The sequence below is a fragment of the Nesoenas mayeri genome, assembly GCF_963082525.1.
Source record: "Nesoenas mayeri genome assembly, chromosome: 5".
Lineage (NCBI taxonomy): Eukaryota > Metazoa > Chordata > Aves > Columbiformes > Columbidae > Nesoenas > Nesoenas mayeri.
In genome coordinates, this window is record NC_137548.1 from 45,153,187 (window position 1) to 45,173,446 (window position 20,260).

Consider the following 20,260-nt stretch of genomic DNA (forward strand, 5'->3'; position numbering starts at 1 on the left):
CTCAGATTTTAATTTGTGGTAACAAGCAGCCTGCTGTTTCTGAAACTCAAGCCACTATATCTGCTAAAGAGAGGCTGCAGGAGAATTTCCCTAGGATTTATTCCCAAGCGCAGATAAGAATATTTTCTGAAAGACGGACTTTTAATGTTTAAGATTGTCAAGATACTTTCATCCAAATGTGAAAGGCACATGCAACACAAGATACACTGTAAAAAAGCATTACAAGTCAAGCCAGAAAGATTCAATACTTGGTTTTCTACAAGCCTTCAAAAATAAAGACAGTATTTACTGCGTATATATTTCCCAAAGTGTAATAGCTGGTAAAGAAGTCACTGTAATCCAGAGCTGCATGGACTACAATAGCTGCATCTGCGGAGAAGTGCGCCCGGTGCAGAATATTTGCCAAATTCACCAGTGCAATATCTTTATTTTGCCTGAAAGACAAAATGAAAATAAAATTTTAAAAAAAAGGAAATAAAAGAAAAAACAGACATTAGAATAATAGAATTATTTTGGAAAAGACCCTTAAGATCGTCGAGTCCAACCATTAACGTAACTCTGGCACTAAATCATGTCCCTAAGAACCTCATCTATAAGTCTTTTAAACACCTCCAGGGATGGTGACTCAACCACTTCCCTGGGCAGCCTGCTCCACTGTTTCACAACCCCTTCTGTGAAGAAATTTTTCGTAATGTCCAATTTGAACCTTCCCAGATGCAACTTGAGGCTGTTTCCTCTTGTTCTAACTTGGGAGAAGAGACCAACACCCTCCATGCTACCACCTCCTTTCAGGTAGTTGTAGAGAGTAAAAAGGAGGTCAGACTGTGTAAGAATATGTAAGCATACATCCATCCTTCAGTCACATATTAAATATGCAATTTAATAGGAAAATGTCTAAATGATATATATGCCTAGTAGAGCATGTAAAGAACAAGTGGATTATTCCTTATTATATAATCTTAAAAACTAAAACCTGTTTACTAATTAGGATAACTAGAAAAGCAATCTGAAAAGAAATCTTTATTAGCAATTCTTACCTTGAAGAGAAATGAAGGGCACGCATGGCACATTCTACTACTTGGTATGGCTCATTCTTTATTCGCCAGTAAAAAGAAGCCATATTATAGAGTACCCAGGAAGAAGAGTTCTGCAGTGGAAACAAATGAACTGTACTAACTACTAAGACATGTTCTAAAAGGTTAATTAGGTTTTAATTACTATAGGATGGAAAGCTGAGCACCAAAGCTGCTCTAAGTTATCCTCTTTCTCTGGAAGGCTGCCATTTGGCAATAGCTGTGAATGTTCAGGAAGAAAGAACTAGCATATACATGTATTAAAGACAGAGAACTTCTGCCTTTCAGACAGGTAAAAATTCAAAATTAGATGAAATGAAAAATTATAGCAGTTTAAGCATCAGCAGCATAGCTGGAGTTCAATGAGAGTTACTATATTTTGCAGGAAGGCATTAAACAAAAGCATACACATTTCAGTCTTACTGTTTCTTCTTTGTTCTCGAAGTACCTGCATTTTTGTTTAAAAGTTCTTATTACCTTGACAGAGCAATGAATGTGGCTTGCCAGACCACACAAATATGAGTCATTAAAGATGACAGTATCTATTTACTGGCTTTGCTGGTGCTTTCTCCCACCTCTGCTTGCCTAGCAGAAAATGTCTTTAGTCTGTCTTTTGTAAATGAAATGTAAACCAAATTGTACGTGCAAAACTAGTACTGGATCTGATTGCATGTAGCAGGTGTATCCAGTCTTGTGAGGCCTTTCTAGCACTCTTTTTTCTGTGTGCAGTAAGATTACAGTTTCATACCTTCATTAGCCCTTCATAAATACGATGACCTATTTCCTCTATACTTCTTCCCAGCCTCCGTGATAAGTATGTGAAGATTGGATCTTCTTTAGGTAACAAGGGTGCGGAAAGATTAACTCTTTCTTGGACACCCTAAAATGAAAGGTGAATATAGTATTTGCTGACACTTTTAACTAAAAGCAGAGAAATATACACAAGAGCATGACTCCTGGGAAAATTTAGAGCTTGATTACTTTACATTCCTACCATCCTTTTGTATCAAGATCTTAGGGACCTGACAGCATAATTTCACCTTTGGCACATGAATAATATATATATTATTACAGACAGACAAACACTAGAAGCAGCCAAAAGCTGCTTCTGCTTGTGAAAGCTACAGAAGAAATGTTCTTTTCTGGTAGCACTGTATATCTGGCAGATATTGATTTCACTAATGACCACTGAAGCGCTTACCTCATGTTTGTCAGGCTACATGCACACTATGAAAGTATCCTTACATCTCTTCTTCTCTGCCTTCCTTCCCCAACAACAAATGTACTAGTTTCAAAAGTACCTCCAGATCCAGGAACAAAGTTAGAAAACTTGAGTTTTTGTTTTGTTTGTAAGAAAATCCTTATTTGTAGATGAAAAGTTATTCTAAAGACTTGTAATAAAATAAATGCCAAGATACAAGCACTAACGCTGCATCAGCTTTAGAAAATTTGGTCATATAATACTGTTGGCAAAACCAATTTTTGCACCACACTTCCACTGTCACCTTTATAAAGCAGATGAATTTTGTACTAGTAAAGAATGATTATCTCATCCTCTGGGTTTGGGCACGGCATTCAGATACCAATGAGACAGTCAAGTATGCTAGGAGCTACCGACAAGCCTGCAAACAATTTTCTGAACCTGAATCTTCACACAGTTTAATGATCCTGTTCAGCACTCTCTAATTTTCAACTGCAACAATTCACAAATTATAAGCATTCCCAATGAAAGCTACAATTTTACTAATAAAAAGCATGTTATGAAAACAAAACAAACTATTTTCCTAAAACAAGGCAAACAATAAGAAAAGAGAAACAGGATTTGTGTAACTGATGAAATCATTCTCCAATAAGCATGTACTTTAATCAAGGCACAACTGTGGTTTAAAAAAATAAGTCTGAAACAGTTTTGAAAGTTTAAAACCTCTTTCATCCTTGATTGAGAACTGCCAGTAGAAGTTTTCTATTCCTCCTCCTGATGGGAAAAAAACATACATGCATTTGCTCACTCACCCGTAAGTGCTGAAAAGCATGAATGCTGTATGGAAGATCTAGAACTTTTGTACAGTCTGGCTGCTGCAGATCTGGAGGCACTGGCGACTTTGTGTCTATATAGTCTTCAGGGCTGAGGATATAACAGCATAATACAGCACATACCAGATTAAAATACTGTCTCTTATGAACTTTAACAGTATCACAGTATGTCTGGGATTGGAAGGGACCTCAAGAGATCATCTAGTCCAATCCCCCTGCTGGAGCAGGAATGCCTAGGTGAGGTGGCACAGGAACATGTCCAGGCGGGTTTTGAATGTCTCCAGAGAAGGAGACTCCACAACCCCCCTGGGCAGCCTGTTCCAGTGCTCTGTCACCCTCACTGAGAAGAAGTTTTTTCTCAAATTTAAGTGGAACCTCTTGTGTTCCAGCTTGATCCCATTACCCCTTGTCCTATCATTGTTTGCCACCGAGAAGAGCCTGGCTCCATCCTCGTGGCACTCACCCTTTATATATTTATAAACATTAATAAGGTCACCCCTCAGTCTCCTCTTCTCCAAACTAAAGAGACCCAGCTCTCTCAGCCTTTCCTCATAAGGGAGATGCTCCACTCCCTTAATCAATCATCTTTGTTGCCCTACGCTGGACCCTCTCCAGCAGTTCCCTGTCCTTCTTGAACTGAGGGGCCCAGAACTGGACACAATATTCTAGATGGGGTCTCACCAGGGCAGAGTAGAGGGGAAGTAGCATTGTAGTTAACAGACACAGTATTCTGATTTGACTGTTAGAAAAATCCTCTGTTCGAGCACATTAGACCATTTCTGACATCTTACCAGATTTCAGCTGTATAAGGATGCACTGTAGGATAAAGTAAATAAATTTCTGCCTGCTTTAGAGAAAACATTAATATTTGGATAGCCTCCAAAATGTATCAGTGTCAGCCTAGTGTACCTCTACAATGATTAATGATCTATCTGCCAGGCAAATGGCAACGCATGCAGATTAGAAGTCTCTTCAACTGAAACAAACAAACAAATCCCAAATATTAGGAAGAGGACCAAATGAAGGTACTTGAGGATAAAATTAATCTTTTCCCACTTCAAATACTCATCTGATTATGTTAAAAAAAACCCAAAAACCAAACAACTGGAAAAACAAAACAGTCAGCCCTGAAGATGAATTACCAATGAAGCTGAATGTCAAGCAGACTGTCCACACATCCTTTATTTGCTAAACACAGCAATATGAGTATGTCCAGAAAGTTCAACAGCTTGGTAATCAACAGAATTTCATTCAAATTTAAGACAGTTCCTACTACAAGAAGTATATCTAGCTTAAAATACCCAAAGCACACTCAAGTAAATTTGACCCCCTTCTACATGATGCACTTAATTCACGTCTGTTCATATCAGAACTGACTTACAATGGTAGAACTGACAGGGAGGCTGGGAACAGAATGGAGAAGTTTCAGGGTGGGGCTAACACAGACAGTTTGGGGAAGGCGGTATTTCTGTGCTGTGCCCTTTCGTAATTAGTGGCAGAGGTTGTTTCAATTTTCTTTCACACTAACACAAAAATAAAACAACTGTAACATAAAGAGCAGTTAGCGATAGTATTTTTCTTTTCAATTTCATTTAGAGGTTTTGTTGACTTTTTCCATTCTGTAAAAATCTTAAAATATAAAACATCTTATTACCGGATATCTTTGCTCTCTAAGGTGATGTATGTGCCATCGTATAGATCTAGGTCCCCCAAGGGCACCTTTGCTTTAATGCAGTCGGGATCCTCTTTATTATGCCTTTGTTCCAGCCCTGTGTCTCTGTCCTCGTTTTCCTCTATATGAATCTTTTGAGCAACTAACTGTTTCTGTAGGAATAAAAAAAAGGAAACAGAAGGTACACTGATGAAAGCAAATTCTATGGTTGCTAAGAGTTGTTCAACCTTCTCTTTAAAACAAAGTCAATTTCAAGAAAATCTAAACCACTTTCTTCAAATTTGGGAACACTTCCCTATATAACATTTGTAGGACATTTTAAAGTTACATGGAATACAAATACTTTCATTAGAGATAGTATGACTTGAACAGGCCCTTATTTCTCCTGCTGTACCTAAAAAGAGTGCTAATAGCATTCCAAATTCATGAAAGGTCATTCAGAAAAAGAAGAAATAGTTGTGAACAGTATGTCAGCTTTTCTATATTTGGACCCTTTTCTTCCACTTCAAGACCTCATAGAAATAATATCAGAGATTGCAAATAAAATGATCTCCTGATCCATACAGAGTACTAAGTACAACTGAGCTGGCAGGCTAATGCAAGAATCGAGACTAATTTCTATAGATCAGCTTACAATGTGCTTTAGAGGCTACCTTTCATACTATAAAGCTCATAGGTATCGATTACTAACGATCTGTCCCAGCAAAGAAAACTGTAGTTAATTTTCATCTAGATCTGCAATTGAAAACCCATTAAATGTCATAAAGATTTGTATATGTGAACTGAGAAGAAAATGTGCATTTTTAATTAAAACCATACACATTTGATAACACACTACTATGTAATACTAGAGATATATACAGTGGTAGCAACTTGTACAAGATCTTACAATAGGTAACTTCTGCTTGAAGCCATTTGCATGCCACAAATTGTACATTAGTCATTTCCAAACCCAGAACCTGTGTTCTGAAAAGCCTACAACTGTTATTCCATCCATAGCTAAAATGTCCATTACCATAAAAATGAGTATATCTTGATGAGAAAGGCTGGCTGAAAACAGTCACATAAGGGTCTGTCCCTACCACTTCTCCCATCCACCTAAAGCTACCTCTGGTGCTCACCTAAGTTCTCAGTTAACTAGTTATGCAAATCTGACAAAACCAAAACTGGCACAAGAGAAAGAAGTGCCTGGCGAGAAGAAAGGCTGTGAACTGTTAGCTTGACCAGCCCACATCATATTTAAACTTTAGCTTAAGTTATCCATTCAAAATACATTAAAGCCCTTTTCATAAGGGTGTTTTCAGACCTTTATTCAATAATAAACAGGACTGAAGAAAAACAGAGGTGACCTGCTCCCTGATGTGTCCTAGAAAGAGCAATGGAAAGAACGGTCTGACAAACCCAGAGAGGAGCACAGGCAAAGTCACTGCCGACAGGCTGTACTCTAAATAGCTATAACAAATCTAAGACAACACTTCCACAAAATGTTCTTGAATATATAGGGTGTTTCAAAAAGATGGACCCAATTTGAAATCACTGTATCTCTGCAACCATGAACTGCTCATGAATAAAACTCCTACAATCCATACAGCAGGTGGAAGGAACAAAGAGCATTTATAAAGAGCTTACTAAAACTTGATAACTCATTAAACAGTTAGTAAATTTTTGCCTAATTGTAGCATGTTTGGTCCATCTTTTTGAAACACCCTATAGTACCCAGCTACAGAATCCAGTACCTAAATGACTTTCCTTAAAAATGTTAGGATTTATGGAAAAAAATGGAATAAGGCAGCTGGAGACAAAATTCTTGAGGTCCTTCATCCTTTCAGTGAAGCATAAATATGACAATAATGACTTTTGTTCCCAAGCTAAATCTATCACTAAAAAGCTTATTAAAAAAAAAAAGTATTTGTTTTCAGAAATTAGTTAGTACTTAATGCTATGCTTTACCTCCAGTTCTTTGAGGTAGTTAACTGTTGTTTCTTGTCTCATTAGTACTACCAAATCATGTGGGTTCCTCAAGTTCATTGGTGAATCCACCTGCAAGACATTTCAACAGTCCATAAGGTAAGACATTCTCCTAATTAAAGCAATTTTAACAGGTAAGAAGTTACATTTATTCAACTACAGTTTGTTTGTTCAGAGGTTTTCTGTCCACTTAGCATTCATAATATGTCCACATTCTAAATCTACTTCAAACAACATTGTGATTTGAGAATCCAATTCAAACCTTGCTTTAATTTTAAACCTATTTTAGTTTATTCAGGCACACAAATTCTAAGCACAAGAGGCAAGTAAATTTCTCACAAAGAAATTTACTAAGAGTACCTACTGCCGAAATACAAGATACCTTAAATTGCAATACAAAAAATCTATTTTCTTTTATAGCTTTATAATTCCCCCATCATGTCCCTCAATAGGCATAAAGCACCTCAGCTTCAACTCAACTTCTCCATGCAATCAATTTAACACAACAGCCTAGCATTAAGATCTATTGCTTTCTAGATTAAGTAAATGAACAAAATCAAGAGGTAAGCAGACAAAGACTGAAAACTGTTACAGAAGACTGTGCTACAGCTTCCACAGCCTATGCACAGGAGCTGGCAGCTCAGTGAAGAATGTCATTATGGCTAAGTCACAGGCAGGAGCAGTTAGACACCAGGCCTTTACTGGTTGCTAACTGGGCCCAGTAAACTATGGCACTTCACTCCACAGCTGAAGTACCCCAGTCTTGTCCTCATGCCAAATCAATTCTGCTGCCTGACTGGGTGGCAGAAAGTCACTACAGTCCAGAAGGTGGCATATGAGCAGCTGAGCTGACCCCAAGGCTCACCTGCAGGATTTGAGCCCTATTGCCTCCACTCTGTCAGTGCAATACTAGTTGGTCCTGCATGCCAGCTCTGGTGCACACCAGGCTCTCTTGTGAGCTGGCCCAAACTCAATACTTGAACAGGACATCAAACCCTATCAGCTGCTTTATCTGAAATAGTAAATTAAATTAGGTCACGGAGGATTCAATGAGTGTGAGAAAAGAAGCAAAGAAATAGACAGGAGTATGTGATGACAGGACAAGAGGAAGAGGAGTGACAAAGACAGCAAGATCTCCCATTTTTAATGTAACGACTGTTATGGTAGACAATCTACACCAAGATATTTCTGGATCTGCTCAGTTTGCATTGAAACTTTCAGGGTATGGAACTAGCTACTGCATACGGATGTAAGCAGTACCTGCGTGTTAGCTCTGAGACTTCTACATGGACCGTGTACCCCCATGAAATCTGTCCAAACTGTGTGACTATAATTTACTGGAAAAGTCTGCAATATATACCAGTGCAGGAGAATCTCCTGAACTCCAGCTCTTCATTTTTAGTCAACTTGTCAAACAACCTGGACATGTTTCTGGAACTCTCTCTTAGTGCATAGAACTGCATCTCCAGTAGGACAAAAGCAACTTTCCTGGTCATTTTAATGTGTCCTGTCAACAGTTTAAGACATGGGCCATGTTCACCTGGCTGTGCGTCAGATAAGAAGCTCAAATCTACTTTCTTTGGACTACTGACTGTGAAGTCTAGAATCCTGGCAAGCCTCCTTACTGAGTAAGAATCCTATCCTCTAAGATGAAAACATTTGTTCCTTTTATTCCCCTCAAAAAAACCAAACCAAAACACAAATCAAAACAAACTAACAGTGTTTTAGGCTAAATTTGGCTAAGTATTCTTTTCAAAGTCAAAAGCTGAACTGCTTCTTTTAGAATGGAGACACTTTGGCAGAAGGGTACCTACACAGTCCAAATACTTAACACATAACTCATTTTCTGCCTTCCCAAATTAATTCTCTTACATCACCAGATGAATAGAAAATAGGTGCTTACACCTGTTAATTTTTACACTATGAATTTGGAGATGATGGATGTAACTGTTGCCAATAAATGATGACCAAGTATCCACAATGATCCAGAGAACTACAGGAAATACTGTATCCAAAACCCCCCACAATGTTAGTTGAAGTATTAAAGGTCTACAGCATTTTACTTACAGTCATATTTCTTATTTCCTCCTATGGGCCCCACCTCACTTTGAACTATCATAGTTGCATGCAAAATGAGTTATGTAGTGAAGGTAGCACATGTTTCATGCCTCACTTGGTAAAGAAACTACTGTGGTATGTGCGAATGAGAGAATTATTTGCAAAGAAAATAAGGGAAAGTTTTACTGTGTTTAAAGCCCGTTCCAAAATAGCACTGTTCCTCTGACAAATAAAGGTTGCTTGCATGATACTAGACTGTTACTGAGAGCAAAGTCAACTATCAGCTCCACTTTAAATGACAAACTGCATCTGGGGAGTGATTTTTTGCAGAAAGTTATGCAGGCACCACCATTTAGAAAGCCTTATTCTGAAAGATGAAGGATCCTGTCTTATAATTCATTCAGAAACAGAATGATGTTCAGGGACAGCTTCTGGTTTTAATTTTTGATAAAACAGACTCATGAGAGTTAGGTCTGAATTTAGTGTTCGGGAATGTGGAGTGGTATGTTACCAATGCAGTGCATGGGCTGACAGAAAAGCAATGCAACAAGCATCAAATTCCTATCAACTATTATCCAGCAGCAGAAATCAAAATGACAACAACAATCCAACAGTAGTGTTGCTGAATTAATTAATAAAGTTATGTCAATCCACCAGGAAATAATCTCAAGTTAAGTAGCATGCATGATATTTTTCTTTAGTCTTCAGATTTTCACTTCTAGATCTGACCTCAGTTCGTCACCAGCAAACAAAAACCTTTCAATAATAGCAAAACACTTCAACCTAGTAGAAAGTGAGTATTATTTAATAACCTTAGCAGTCATTATATCTTTAAGACCAATGCAGAGCATTAAAAGAAAAAGCTCTAAAGCCCAAACTTTAGTAGTAAGTCCAATGTTATATTTATATACATTTGATAATTTCTGACTCTGAAAGTTCAAGACTTCTGTTACAAGAAATTATGAGAGTAACAACTATTATTAGCTCTCAAAAATAAAAATCCAATTTAGGTGAATTAACTTCTGAAAAAGAATTTGAATGGAAAAATTACGCAGCTACACTGGGCAATCATGTAAGGTTTACAGAGGAAACTTGAAACAGCACATCCAATGTGTTCAGAGCACTTTTGGCAGCTTGTAAAAGTGAGCTGAATATACCATATCAGTTCTTATACTCTTCAGTTTATACATCTACAGCATAAAGGCATTATGAGAAAATAAAAAGCATTCAGATCTACAAAAATCTGTCACAAAGGAAAACAGACTCTTAATTTAAAACCACGGGAGATTGTGTGATATCATGTTTGCAAATGAGGAAAATAATGCCAACCTGGCATTCAACAGGCATCAGTTTGGAGGGTGATGGTGCTCAAACTTAAGAATTTCATAGAATTTGAAGTGCAATTTCCTGATCTGCTTAGACTGATCCTAAAAATCACCCTGCTGCCGAGTAGAAGAATCCTTCATTTACTTGCTACCTGTAATCTTATAGCTCCACTGAGAAACAGGCCAGCCAATTCAGCTGAAAAATAACACAAGAGATTAAACAATTAGTTTTCAGCCATATCAGTGGGCTAGTCTGAATTGGCCTCAGGTGAGCACTTCATCTTTCCCCTCTCCATAGCAACAGCCACATGTCTCTTGAACTACAACCTGTTCCTTTCAGATCCAGCCACCAATACTGTCAAGACTTCTGGTGCATTATCCACCTTTTTACAACATCCCTCCCCATATCAAATACATTCTATTTTACAGTGCCAGAGGTTTCTACAGCTGGAGAAAGACAAACCTGACCTCTTCAGCTGTGAAGAGCACCAATACTGCATTTGCCATCAAGGGCAGTAATGCTAGCTCATGAAGAATTTAGCACAGTGAGAAGGTAGCAAAGACAGATATAAATTCTGCATAATCTACACAGGAGAGGTAATGGTAGCAGGAGCACATGCTGAAATCAAGAACGCACACTTGGAGTCCTGCAGGGCTCGCCATCTGGGTGCTCAGGCTTTGCCCCATTCTTGCTGCGGATGCTGCCCATGCCTGACTGCCACTGAGCATCTTCCAGCTTTCCAGTGCAGGCACATCCCCAAACCCAGGAAATTATAACCTGAATAAAAACATCAGACATGACAGAACCTTCCTGTGTGCTGCTGCCTAGAAAAATTTGAAGAGAACAACACACCTCAAAGATTTTGAAAAGCCCTCAGAGCTTCAGTCACCTGTCAAATAATTCTTTAGTCAGAATACAATAGTTAAAATAAAATGTATTTTACGGATACCTGGAGACTGTTCCGGATTAAACCCCTTTCTTGCCACAAGAAAAATACTCTCAAGTATTAGAAGATACTGGTTTCATTCAGTCTCACATCATGCTTGTGCTCTTACAGACGCTCGCCACGTCTATTTAATAGTCACCCAGAGACTGATTCAGTTGTGGAAACACATGCAGTTTTAAGAAAGTATCTAAAACTAAACAAAAAGAGGCTGGTTCCAACAGAGAAGTTCTGCATAAAATATCAACTTATTTTTCTTTTATCTATGTCTGTTGGCTTTGCACAGTTGAACTAAATCTTCACAGCATCAGAGAAAATGTTTCTTTAGACAGAAAAGAGTAGGCAATGTGAACAGTACTGGATCATTTTGAGGAAAGAGCACATTATATACACAACTGCATATGGTATGTACTTACTAGTCATAGCTCCCCCATTTTATAACAGCTCACATATTTGCAAATGATTGTATATTGAAAGCCTCCTGCTCTGAAACAAAGGGCATAAGTGGCCTCATCTTACTAAGCTTTACCAGACCTGTTGATGATACAGCCCTGGGACCACTGTGTATTTTTTTCTGGGCACTAATGAAAATGTGTGTGGTACAGTGTATTTAATGTCAGGTTTTTAAACAATTAACTAGTAGTGAAAACAGAATACAACTTTGTTCTGCAAACTGGCATAGGTCTGACTTCAAGAGTTAAAACCTTATCAGAGGGCAGGTGTTATTCCAAAAACTGTCATGTTTTATTTCAACTCTGTAAAAGCTGCAATCAAATAGTCAGGTGTTCTCAGATGCTTCTTTTCACCTTAGGATTGAATCTACTGCCAGGCAGGACATGGTCTCACTTTAGTGCATTACACTCTCTCCCCTATTACACAGAAGGTTGCTGATATCCCCACACCCAGCACTAAAAACCACTTCAGATGTGACGCTTCCTGTCACATTTAAGACAGAAGCTGAGAATATTACCGTAAATTCAAATTGCAATACAAATGGTAGCTTAACTTTTATGCAATATAGGACAGTGGGATGCTATACTAGGTGATCCTTTACCCTTGCATGCAAAGCCTGTTGTGCCTCATCATCTGATTAGGTGACTCAGAAAAACAGACAGATATTGTGATTTAGTTCATCTTTTGCAAAATGTAAGCAACTCTGCCAGGATGAAACAGAAGAGATGCTAACCTGCAGAGCACCTACGGCCTCCTGGTGAGGAGAGTGGAGACTCCTGCACAGAACAGATGCTTGTTGCAACTTACTGATTTTAAACTCAAAGCATTTAGCCTGATAGCAGAGCACCACATTCATTTACTTTTTCCCCCAAAGTGCTGAAACTGTGACACTCAAGATGAAGAACTTGAAATGGAAGAATCTGACTTCAATTCAAACACAGTAAATAAGAAAAAAATAGTGCTGAAAAGCTTTCCTTGAAACTCTGATGGCTACTCTAGCTACACTACAGAAAGTCTGCCAGTAAACCACTTTTAGAGTAAGTGTTCGCTGTTCAACTTTGCCCAAAGGTGAAAGTTTCTTTATAAAGCACAGTTCAAATTTATTCACTGTCACAAAGTATGCCAAGAACCTGATTGAGCAAGAAACACACAGAATTTGTGTAACAACAACAAAAGCACCATCAGAGTTAAATCAAACCCTGAAGTTTTAGTGTGTCTCCTGTGTTGCCTGCATATATCAAAGTCTCTGAATAATGAGATGTGTAAGTTTTGCCAAATGTTCTGGTGTATTTTTTCCCTACAATGCAGTTACAGTGCATCAGGAAGCAGATTTTTAAAATGAGGGTCAACAAATGCCTGAGTCAACTACTTTTAGGTAAGGCTTCTTTTAAAGTAATGTGGAAATCCCACTAACAGTGTTAACTGAGGCACAGGAACACCAAAATCAGAACAGCTCTTAGTGCCTCTGCATGTCCTGAAAGCTTTCTACTACATGTGGAAGGTAGATTATGACAGAAAGAAGCTGGAAATGATATTCCATCAAATGATAGCATAGAGCAAAATGGGCTCCTTGTACTTGTCTTATAGAATTGTTCTACAGATAGTGGATCTTTTCTAACTGTACTTGCAAAATGAATGCAATTTCCACTCAAACAGGTCAGAACTCATTGCGGTCCCAAGTGGGAGTGAAGAATCTCAAAACTAGTGCTCATCTTTTGGTATATTCTTGCTGTCTTGAGATACTCCAACATGATGCTACTATGGCATTTCTGAAAAAGCCACAAAAATTCTGTATAGGTTTCAATGCAGGACAAGCTACAAAACTGGAAAATATATGCTTTGTCTTATCCAAATGATAAGCAGGGAGTGTCAGAAGATAGTTGTTCCAAGGAATGTCACTGAAGAATTCACACAGAAAAACAACACTAAATTGAATTTTTATAATGAGTATTGAGGCACTTAAAAGCTTACAGCTGCAGAATCTGTTAACAAACAGCATTAGGTGTTTGGATATTATTAAGATTAGTTGTGCTATAGAGAAAACAGAAATTATAAACATCTGTAGCACTTCAGACATAAGACCTAACAAAGTTTCGGTATTACTAAATAGGTTTGCTCAACTGAGATTACTTCCAGAGAGCACACCAGCTATTAATATTTTAGATAACAGATCTAAACACAAAAACAAAACTATTTGTAATACTACTTGTCTGTAATGTGTTGTTAGTCATACTTAATGGTAAAAAACCAAATTTCTAATGTGTGCATTCTAGCTAAGGTTTATTTTCTACAGTAGCAAACCAGATGCCAGCCATACACTCAGCTGAATCAAAACAAGAGGTGGAGAGATCACTCACACATCTGCAATGAACAAGTATTTGTTTTCATTAAAGCAGACGGGTTCCTGCTGCCTGCTCACTGCCAACTCCTAAAAATATTACATGTTGTAATACTAAAACTACAAAACAGGAAAAATACTAATTAGGCTCACAAGATACCTAAGAAATGCTAACCCTGAGCAGTAATGTCTTCAGCAAATGAACAGCAGATAAGTCATTAGTTTTTTCTGGATAAACTTGAAGGGAAAGTACTTTATTTGGAGAAGTATTTTTAGGACGGCACTTTATAACACGGTACTTATTTCCTAACTGGTTAGTGACAGGTAGGAATTCAGTTTTAAATGCAAAAAATCCCCAATAAAACAACACAAAAAAAAGAGTTCAGCTACATGAAATTACAGTAGACTTCAGAGTCTTGATGGCTTTGCTCACCTGGGCTTTGTTGGGGCCCTCATGCACACGTGCTTGAGCAACTTCCAGGCTACCCTTTAGCTGGGAAGCTCACAATATAGGGAAGGCATGCCAGACAACAAGTACAGCTTTCACCACAGAATAATCGGTTTTGAATAGTTTTTTCATGTCATCTTGTCAGTTTGTCCTACCCTTGTTTTAAAAGTGACAGCGAACAGGATGACAGGCCAGGAAATCCAAGTGTGAGGATGCTGAGAGAACTGGGACCTGGGAGCTGTCCTGTGCTCAGATGACAAAGGCTGTACAGAAACACTATGGGTGGAGGAACAAGCAGGACATGCTACCTATGCACGGTTGGAGCCATCTCTGGACCCTTCTGGACTTACAAACTGAACCACCTTGGTCTATATTACCAGGCTGGGCTTAATATACACATTTTTATATTAAAACTTTACTATCAGCAGTGAAAACCTGGCAAAAGGTTACCTGCTACACTTCAGGAGGCACAAGTGCATGGGCACTGATAGCCCTTTGGACCAACCTCTCAGCTTCTCCACCTCAGATGCAAATCTTTAACTGCTGAGCTGAGAATAGTTAAAGCCATTTCTCTACCACTACCCTAAAGAACACAACATTTGCATTTCTGACTGAACTCTACACTCAGGCTACCACAAGGCCTATTTTTATCAAATTTGGATCTAGCTGTGACCTTCACAGTGATGCAGAAAGACAACACTGCACTCCTCTGCAAGCAAGCAGTGCTGGGAAACTGTGATTCTAGGTCAGCAGTACCCCATTGTTGACAAGGACATTAAGCATCTCAGCCATTCACTACACTGAAGTGTTCAGGTTCAAACTTCTCAAATATACTTATGAAAAGGCAGAACATTTCAAATAAAGTTGTTCTTTTTTAAAATTATTATTTTTCACATTAGAGGAAGGCCTAAATCCCACAGTCTTTTGGTGATGAGGAAAGAAGTTTTAAAACAGAGCAAGTTTCCCTTTTCCTGAGGATAAGCTGACATGCTTCAAAATCATCATGCTTCAGCTTGTCACCCTGGGGTTGGAGGACATCTAGGACGTCTAATGAACTGTGGTAGACTCACATCAACCTGCAACCTAGTTCTCTTTGCACACACCCATAAAAGGCACATTTACTGGCAACTGTTTTGGGGAAGGTATGCTATTTTAGACACATCAGTAAGAACAAACTTCTTTTTTTTTTTAGCATACAACAGACTTGGAAGGATAACAAATTCACTCAAGAAAGAGGTCATACAGCCAAGCAAACTAACCTTTAGAGAAAGAGCAAAGCAAATATCTACCTGTCATTTTCCAGACAGGACTGAGTGACTGCTTAATGTATTGCAGAAGATGCTTTGGTAAGCAGCAAGTAGCTTTTTATTTGGCTGCACTAGACTGTCAGCTTTCCTTGATTCTGGATGGCTCCATTTCCTCTAGTCTTGAGTCTATGGACCACTGTTCTCATCTCAACCTGCCAGCATCGCGTGCAGTCAGATGGCAGACAACAGTAACACGTTAACCAACTCTAATGCCACCCATGAATCATTTTGCCTTGCTGCAACTTGAGGCACACTCGCATTCAAATCCACAACCAAACGAGCACTGTTAGGTAAAGTCTCCCCTTTTTACTTGTACTAAGCCATAATTAAGTACAGTCCTGCACTGCATGAAATTCAGATGTCATGTTTATTGAGCAGCTAGTCTTCTTAGCCCCAAACAGGCTGATCAGTGTTGCCTGTGCAGTCTCTTCTCCAGGTCACCTCTAACAAACTTCAAAACACACAACAGCACATCAAAAACAAAACAACTTTTTGCCAACTTGGATCCCTTGTCAGAAGTTCTCTGCTCCTGGCAACACTTCCCCAGTCCTGCTCTGGACCATCTGCCTGGGAAGTTTTTTTTAGCTACTTTTAGTTTAGTTACTCAGAACTAGCTTTTTCAGTGTTAAGTCCCTACCAGCTTGCTCAGATTTAACTGCCTCCATCAAGTGATCTTTAGAAAGACTCTACCTCAGCTCAGATATGTCAGGTCTCTGAGATGACAGCAACTGGTTGCCCCACCAGTAAAGCCATGCATGAATACTGAAACTGCTTCCTACATTGCATTTACTCTGTCATTTGTTTGAACTCTCCTTAGGCCAAGTTTCTATCTTCTCCTGAAGTACACTAGTATTTCTGTAGAGTGGCTAGCTTCCCTAGTGGCAGACAAGACTGTCTAAAATCAGTTATATATTAGCCTGAACTTTATACTGTGAGTTGTGAAATGAGATGGCTTATAAACATGTGCACTGAGCAGATACAATCTCATTAAAAGAGAGACAATTACTTAGTCCCTGGCTTTGCAGGAACAGACATGTGAAGGTGGACTCAGACCAAAAGAAGAACATGAACTGATCTAGAGAATGATGTATTTGACCTGAAAACAGGCTACTAGAGCAACAGATATAGCTTGATGGCTTTTCTCTTGATGGCTTACTGGACAAAAAAATGTTACATGCACTGCTGGGAATTAATTTGTTTCATCATTCAAAAATGCTCACTAGAAACTGGAACAGTGGGGCCTACTTAGCAAGCACTCCCATTTACTGGATGAAATCTTGCTGATATACAGAAAATTGTTCAGTATGCCTTAATTTTGCCACCCCCTGCCAAGTTGTTATATCACTAAGAACTCTAGCTCAAGTCTCAGTCAGGGTACTACTAGCTGTCTTATGCCACAGAAAATCAATCTCACTTGAATGTAGTCTCATATTGAAGGCCTACACCCTTGCTGCACTATCATGAGAAATAGCTGGTACAGATTTTAGGGCAATAATATAAAATATTCTCAACCCTTCTTCCCTCAGATTCCAGCTATTATATTTTGTATATGGACTGTAATCTATAACTTCTGCTTTCAGCTCCTCATTCACAGCACACTCATACACTGAGAAGCTGAAACACCACACTGCAGAGCCTAAGAAGCTGCATAGCCTAAGAGTTTGAGATGAATGTGAACAAAAGCCCCACTGAAAATGCCCAAAGTAAAAATAGCTGCAGAGAAGGACGGAATGGTTAAATGTACTGGTAAAATACAAGTTCTCAGGATAAGTATCAACTTAACGAAGGATATTCAAGAAACAGCAAAGGGATGCTCTTCACAGAAATTTTAGGCTTATGTCCTGTTAATAAGTATTATAAGTAACGTCTTGGTATTAAGAGTATAGCTCAAATATTTTGAAACATTGTGGTTCTACCAATGAATTGATAAATCAATTACAAAGCATCCCATTGTCAATGAATCACAGAATACCTCAAGGGACCTATAAGGATCAATGAGTGCAACTCCCTGCTCCTTGCAGGACTACCTAAAACTAAATCCTATGGCTAAGGACATTGTCCAGATGCTCCTTGAACTCTGACAGGCTTGGTGCTACCCTGGGGAGCCTGTTCCAGTGACTGACCACGCTCTCAGTGAAGAACCTTTTCCTAATATTTAATGTGAATTTCCCCTGACACAGCTTCATACCATTTCCTTATGCCCTGCCACTGGTGACCACAGATCAGCACCTCCCTCTCCACTGTCCCCCTTGGTAAAGCTGTAGACTGCAAGGAAGTCACCCCTTAGCCTTTTCTTCTCCTAGCTGAACAAACCAAGTGACCTCTGGTCCTCATAAGTCTTGCCCTCAAGACCTTTCACCATGTTGGTCACCCTCCTCTGGACACACTCTGACAGCTTGGTGTCCTTCTTATACCGGGGCACCCAAAACTGCACACAGTACCTGACACACCAGTGTAGTGCAGAGCGGGAAAATGACAATTCCTTCCTACTGCTGAACAAGGGAGATGATCTGCTGGTTTTCCCGCTAACTATTGAACCACAATTGCATTTTGGCATTTAAAACATTCAAGTTCACTCTAGAAAATGCCCACTCTTCTCATTTCCCAAATTATAAATAAGTGGAAAAAATGAAATTCAGAGGTGCTCTGCAGGGATGGCAATGGCAATAACCACAAATTTAAGTATCATTTTCACAAGAGCCAGGGAGATGACAGTAACAGATGCTGAATTACATATTATTACAAAAAAACTCACTTGATAATTAGCAGCACTACCTCCCAGATACTGAAGAATCGAGCTCCTCATATTGCAAGTAATACCATATTTATGATTTCAGTTTCCTTGCTGGAAACTGATGAATTAATTTTGACTGTGCAGGTAAAATATTATTTTGTCATCCCATCTATAGACCATTAGAACTTAATACATGGAACATGGGAATGTCCCTCCTTAGAAAGCATTGGTAACTCTAATAGAATAGCTTACTGCATAGCAACGGTACAACAGAAGCTTCCACCTATACCATCAGTTAACTGGCACCATAAAAAGCCATTTCTTAAAATCAGTGTTGAATTCAGCTAATCAGATTTTCAAGGCATTTCACCTAATTACATTCTTTCAAGACACAGCTGCTTTTCATGCAATAATCAAAATCAACACTTGAACCAAATTTGATAATATACAATTAATATACACACACAGACGCTTCCAGACCATTATCACACACTTGCATCACTTCCTCACAACATAAAGTGGGAAAAGGAGGTGAGCTAGCACTGAAGTGTTGTCATTCATTAATTTACAATTAACTAGGGTGAGAGAGTGCCTGGATCCATGCAGACAGCTGAAGTGTCTGGGAACCATAAAGCAAGCAAGGGCTAACCCTCGAGAAAGCCAGTTCCACCTGTCAGAGGTGCTTTCTGACAGGAGACCTGACTGAAAATTCTCACAAAAGGAAGGTGATAATAATAGACACTCATCTCTCCACACTCCTGCTTCCTACAGTGATTAACTCTTCCACTCCAGAGGGAAACTTATCTGGCAGTTCTGCTTAAGACCAAAGCAGATCCGACATGAAAGTGGATTTATGGTGCTGCTCTCCTTCCAACAAAGAGGGAGCAAAGCAAGTAAGAAAAGGCCCAAGCATGAAATAAGTTATCGACTCTTTCAGCTGCTCAGTGAACATGAAGCGTAGACTGGTATCAATACACAACGCTCTGACTAAACCCACAAAATTCCTGTGGAACTGGGCGCGCATACGCTTCTGCACCAAGAAAACACGCCACCGTTTCCTTCGTGCTTCCCGAAGGAACGAAAAGCAGCCGGGCGGGTGCAGCGGGCCGGGCAGTACCGCAAACTCCCGCACCCTCCGGCTGCGCCAGCCGCGGGCGCTCCGAGGCGGCCCGGCCGCACGGCCAAGGCACCGCCGGCGCTGGGCGGGTGCCGGGTTCCGCAGGGAGGTCAGAACCGCCGCGGGCCGGGGTCGCGGTCCCACTGCTCAGGCAGCCGCAGCAGGACCCCTGCCCGCGCTGACTCAGCAGCTTTCGGCGGGGCTGCAGGTGAGCTCCAGCCGCCGCTGCTCGGAACGCGGCTCCAGTTAAAGTTGATCGGCTCGCTAAGACCCACAGGCCGCTCCTCCCCGCCTCACCCCCGGGCTCAGGCGACTTCAAGCCCCGCTTCGCGAGCGCCGCCAGCTAGGCGCAGGAGACCCTCAGCAACGCCCGCCGCCCGGCTGTGGCGGCTCTCGGCCGGGCAGGGCTCCGCACCGCGCCAACCGGCTCCACGCCGCACAGCTCGGGGCGGGCAGGGCTGCGGGCGAACGGCGAGGCGGGCTGTCCCTGCCGCCGCAGCGGGCCGCACCCGCCGGGGCAGCCGGCGGTGGGCAGTTCCCGGCGCCTGCCGGGCCCCTCACCTGCTGCTGGATCTTCCCATCCTCGGTGACCACCCAGTGGGTGGTGGCAGAAGCGGGCCGCGTCCCCGAGGCCAGCAGCGAGCATAGGCCCAGGGCCCAGCCAGACAAGACCCACGCCCGACACAGCCCACCCCGCCCGGACGCTCCTGCCGCCGCCATCTTCCCCAATCCCGGCCTGCCCGCACAACCCGGAACCGGAATCGCCACCGCCGCCATTTTGGGAGGGGA

At 40.4% G+C, this 20,260-nt stretch overlaps 1 protein-coding gene across 3 annotated transcripts in view; it reads right to left on the reverse strand.

Annotated features, from left to right (window-relative positions):
- The window catches only part of TTC17 (tetratricopeptide repeat domain 17), a 60,406-nt gene extending 40,146 nt beyond the window's left edge, over nt 1-20,260 (reverse strand). The window contains exons 1-7 of one of the 3 annotated variants that reach the window (XM_080344969.1): nt 20,033-20,260; nt 6,730-6,819; nt 4,762-4,931; nt 3,087-3,198; nt 1,822-1,953; nt 1,038-1,147; nt 290-434 (exon numbers count right to left, since the gene is read on the reverse strand). In XM_080344969.1, coding sequence (XP_080201095.1) covers nt 290-434; nt 1,038-1,147; nt 1,822-1,953; nt 3,087-3,198; nt 4,762-4,931; nt 6,730-6,819; nt 20,033-20,248 — 975 coding nt within the window. In that variant the 5' untranslated portion in view covers nt 20,249-20,260. The remainder of the gene's footprint in view (nt 1-289; nt 435-1,037; nt 1,148-1,821; nt 1,954-3,086; nt 3,199-4,761; nt 4,932-6,729; nt 6,820-20,032) is intronic. The other 2 variants (XM_080344967.1, XM_080344968.1) reach the window with 2 other exon arrangements.